This window comes from Tachypleus tridentatus, chromosome 8 (genome assembly GCF_004210375.1).
Source record: "Tachypleus tridentatus isolate NWPU-2018 chromosome 8, ASM421037v1, whole genome shotgun sequence".
NCBI lineage: Eukaryota > Metazoa > Arthropoda > Merostomata > Xiphosura > Limulidae > Tachypleus > Tachypleus tridentatus.
Window position 1 is genome coordinate 93,500,681 of NC_134832.1, and position 5,004 is coordinate 93,505,684.

At 35.4% G+C, this 5,004-nt stretch overlaps 1 protein-coding gene across 1 annotated transcript; it reads right to left on the reverse strand.

The window, feature by feature from the left end:
* Positions 1–2,563: 2,563 nt before the first annotated feature.
* Positions 2,564–4,281, reverse strand: LOC143222962 (protein fork head-like). Its single transcript, XM_076450206.1, has one exon. The coding sequence runs from the start codon at positions 4,135–4,137 to the stop codon at positions 2,704–2,706; it is 1,434 nt and encodes a 477-aa protein (XP_076306321.1). The 5' UTR covers positions 4,138–4,281; the 3' UTR covers positions 2,564–2,703.
* Positions 4,282–5,004: the final 723 nt, after the last annotated feature.

Consider the following 5,004-nt stretch of genomic DNA (forward strand, 5'->3'; position numbering starts at 1 on the left):
AGCTGCCTTCTCTCTGGTCTTACGCTGCTAAATTAGGGACGGCTAGCGCAGATAGCCCTCAAGTAGCTTTGCGCGAAATTCAAAAAACAAACCAACAAACAATCGAAACCCGGATTCTGGTATTATAAATTCGCAGACATGTCGCTGTGACATGCCACTGTGGGACATTTTGGAGTTTGAAATAATATATATATATATATATAAATAAACTCTTACTATCATACAAGAAATATAAATTTTGAAAATTATTCTATCTGAACATAGTTTTACGGTACTCCTTTCACGCTATTATTTAATTCAGACAATAATATATCGTATTGATATTAAGCAATTTCACTGACTTTTTAGTCCAACCATGATATTTTATTTACATCCCCTGGTGGTAAACCAAAGAAAGTTAAAGATTGACTAGCGAGCTTATCCTGTTATAACTTAATATCGTCTCTAAGTGGAACTCGCACTGAGTTAAAATCCACTCACATTTTCTTCTAATATAATTTGAATTATACCCCCTATATTCATTCAAACTGCCTCTAGAATCTAGATAGTAAAAAATACTATATTTATGGAGTTTGTCAGTATGAAACTTAAATTATACTATCCGTACTTAATACTTCTTTCTATATTGTCTCATTATATTCTTTCCAGATATACCTTAAAGTATGCTGTCCGTACTTAACAGTGCTTCCTAGAGCGGAGCATTATATTGTCTCCAGATATACGTTGTATTATGCTACATACAGATGTGATTTAATGTGCTCCCGAAACGTTTCTGATACTACATTATTTTTTGCATTATGAAGTCATAGCTATATTTGGTTTAGGTACAGGTTAATACTATCTTAACATATTACTTAATACTTCCTCATATGTGTCTTAATACTACTTACAGATAAGAAAACAATTAACAATTTTTAATACTTTTATATTCCACAAACTGATTTCTCGTCATGTATCTGAACGCTTTTTTTTTAGCTGTTTATAGAGTTAAATTTATAATAAAGTAATAAATATCAATTCTTGAAATTTTCTGGTAAATGTTTCATAAAACCAACAATTATATTTTAAGTTATAGATAGTAACAAATGAGACTTTATTCTCTGGTTAGGCTTAACAAAACAGAGGTACGGAAACAGACATCCGAGCTTCCTTTGTGTCACATTAGGAAGCAGCAGCTTTCTGTCAAACAGAAAGATAAAGTGAACCGTGCTGCTCTATAATATTTCACTGATGATCTTCCAAACGTAATTATAATGTAATACTGTTGTTTATTATTGTAATTACGTGTCAAAATTACGAAGAATTTAATTCGCTATACATCGCTTTATAGTTTCATTGTTAAAATTAAATCTAAAAAATAAAGTATGTAAGCTATAATGTGTCTGAAGAGATAGCTATAGGCAAACAACTGAAATAGTAATATTAGTATTGTTGTTACAACTAGTTCAAATGAAAATACTTGTGAATTAACATATATGAGGTCATCTATGTTATCACTACATCGCCCGTAACAAAAAACTGTTCGTTTTTCTTTTATTCTTGTCGTTTTGTTTGCCGTACTGAATAAATTGATTCTATTTGTTTTCAATACTCTATACTGCGTATGGTAGAAAACAATAGCTGAGTTTTTCACAAGCATGGTGATTTCATTTTGGTAAGTGAACTAACACTAAAATAAAACAAAAACATGTTAATTTTGGTGTCATGTTTATAGGTGATAAATAACCATTATCAAACCTGTTGTACACTGAATAATAGTTCTGATGTTGTGCTTATACGAAATAATATTTGTAACTTATATCAAGCAAATATAACGATTCTGAGCTTGATTGACCATAAATCAAATACCTTCTCGATTCAGGCTTTTAATAACAATTTTACTAAAAAAAAAATCGGCATATATTTTATAATAAGGTATATTTATAACAATCCAAACTATACATTTATATTTACGTTAAGTTGCAAAGTATTTGTTTCACACACTAAATTATAGTTAGTGTAAGATTGTCCTTTACCATTATGGTCTAATTTCAAAATTACTAAAGGCGATATTTTAAATTTCTATGGAAGCGATGTTACGTATGTAAAACATAGCTGTCGTTTTACACATGCTATTCATTCATAAAACATGTAGTGCACCTAATACCAGTTATAGGAATAGTAAATGACAAAAATAATAGTTGTTCAGGATTAAAAAACAACTTAACAGCTAGCGATCTGTTTATACAAAAATAAATCGAAATATTGTAAAGAATGTTAAAAAATATAATTGATAAGAATAGGAGAAACAATAAGTTGAATATATAAAACTTAAATAACAATACACATGAAAACAACAACATGAAAGCTACATTCATTGTGCTCTTGCTCATAGAAATAAGATATGAACCAACTGCAACTGAAATAGAGAGAGAAAAAATATAGCGTGCTCACCCACACGGCTAGATTACACTAAATGTTAGTGCTTCGATAACGAGATTCAATGTTGGGCAACAATATTTCAGGCATCATTGAAGAAATTCCTGTTCGTGAATTATCGCAACAAGTTCTTGCCGTGCCAGAGCCTAAACAAATCCTGACGTAACAATGCGTAGAGGCTGCTGAAAGATTTGAATGTAGTAGAGAGAACATTGTTGGTATGTTGCAACTGCTTTGGGGGTGAACGTAGCAGATAAAACGTGAATGTAATAAATAAAATAGAGATCATATATTGGAAACTGTTGAAGGATGAACGTAGTAGAGAGAATGATGACAGTAACTGTTCGTTTCATTGGACGGAGGTCCTGAGGATAGGGGTGACATGGGTGCATAACCTGAGTATTGAGTTATCTCGTAAATTTTCATGTCTGCTTTGGTGTCATCAGATATTATATTATTGATAAAAAATGGGTGATTAGAAGAATTATAGTAGGGGTCAACTCTCACGTGACCTGAGGCTAGTATGGTAGGATAAAGTGATCCCGAGTCGCTCAGACCACGAGTAAATAGTCCGAACTGGTGAGGATCTAGCCCACTATACTGTGAGTAATTCGTGTTGATCTGCGGACTACAACACGTCGTTTCCAGTTTATGGTTTTCACTACCATCTATCAAGGAGCGTTCATGACAGTTATAGTTGTCTGTGTTAGTAGCTACTGTCAGCAGCTGAGATTTGGCAGACAGAGAGGAGGCAAAATGCTGCTGACTCTGGTCGGAATGGATAATGTGTCCCGAATGTTGTGGTGGATAAGGAGAAGGGTTGTCAGGAGGCTTTCTAAAAGTGTCCGCCGATTTCAGGTGCGGTGGAGAAACACCGATCTTCGATTCTGTACTTCGCTGTTTCTGTTGTTGTTCGATGGCTTTATGTGCTTGTCGAAATACTTCTTTTTTTTGACATTTGAACCTTTTTTGGCGACGTAGGTAGCAACCATTTTCAAACATGTTTCCAGAATCTGGGTGCAGTGTCCAAAAGCTTCCTGTACCTGGCTTTTCTTGTGTTCGTGCAACTTTGACAAAGCAATCATTAAAGCTCAGACTGTGACGAACGGAATTCTGCCAACGCTGCTGGTTCTGCTGATAATATGGAAACAAATCCATGATGAACTGATAGATCTCGCTGAGGGTTAACATCTTGCTTGGACAGTTCTGAATAGCCATCGTGATCAATGAAATGTATGAATAAGGAGGCTTGGCGTGTGTGTAACTATGTCGGTAAACTTTATTCGGGCGTCCACGCCCCATCGTTACATTGGATGAACTAGCTACACCTTCGGTACCAGCGGGTGAAGGGCCGAGGCGACCACACATAAAAAACTCCGTGCTGGGAACAGTTGCTACATTCATAGAATTAAGTCCAGTCACTGTATTCATACAGGACTGGGTAGTTGTATCATTAATTTCTAAGCCTAGAGAACTCATTCTTCCAATAGGATAAGTTTGTGGAACTTGAGTCATACATGAAGGCCCTCCACTTATCCCCATTCCTACTGTAGGTCCCATGAAATCTATAGTTGCAGTAGAAGTCATGTTAGTGGATGTAGAATTAATGTTGGGACCAAATCCTTCTGTGGTATAATTCAGAATGAGACTTGAACCTGTGTTGATACTGGTCGTGCTGTACGCATTGGTCATACTACTCATAGTTTGCAAAGAATTCATTGTAATCTGAACGTCCTCTTAACCTTTCGGTGTAATCATAATTATTAGTTTCATTTAACCTTGACACGAAGTGTAAGGTTTGTAAAAAGCAACATTAAATTTCGTTGTAAATATAATTCACAAAGTCAATTGTAACATAACTCTTATTTCTTTCTTACTCACATTCGAATATGGTCTTATCGCTCTAGACTTTTAATGGTTTAGGTAAATGAAGGTTCAGTTGACGCCTGTTAACTTTCTTTTAATATAATATTTTATCACTACTCTACACTTTATCACAAACTTAACGACAAGAGGTAGCTGATACAGACATTAATCTGAGATCTGATAAGAACGCAGTTCTCAGGTCAACAAATTATATTCTCCAAACAAACATTGCTGGCTAGCTCTTATCAAGTCACAACGATAAACCTGGTAGAGTGAAGAAAACAACCCACCAAAGAGAGTTAGTTATGCGGACAATCGACTACCACCGCTTGGGTACCGATCCTGTGAAAATGCGCCTGCCGACGAACTGTGTCCATGAAGCTACGCCCTTCTTCTTTTCTTGAATGCAAATCTGGCACAGAAAGCTTCAAATTAGCCTTGAGTTACGCCTCCAGTTCTAATACCCATACCAGCTGTCTTGAGAACACATTTTCACTTCAAGCGGGGTCCTGGTTATCACGAATTACGCCGACACTGTTATTCTTATTGGATGATATGTAGAAACGTCACCTAACTCCGCCTCCTTACCAAACTCCCTTTCTTCTAGAGTATTAATAACAATGGTAAGTTTAGCGTCATCGTGAGGTGAAAGTCAGTTTAGAATGAGGACTGGCTGTGTATCATTGACTAAATACATACATCATATCCGCAATCAGTTGT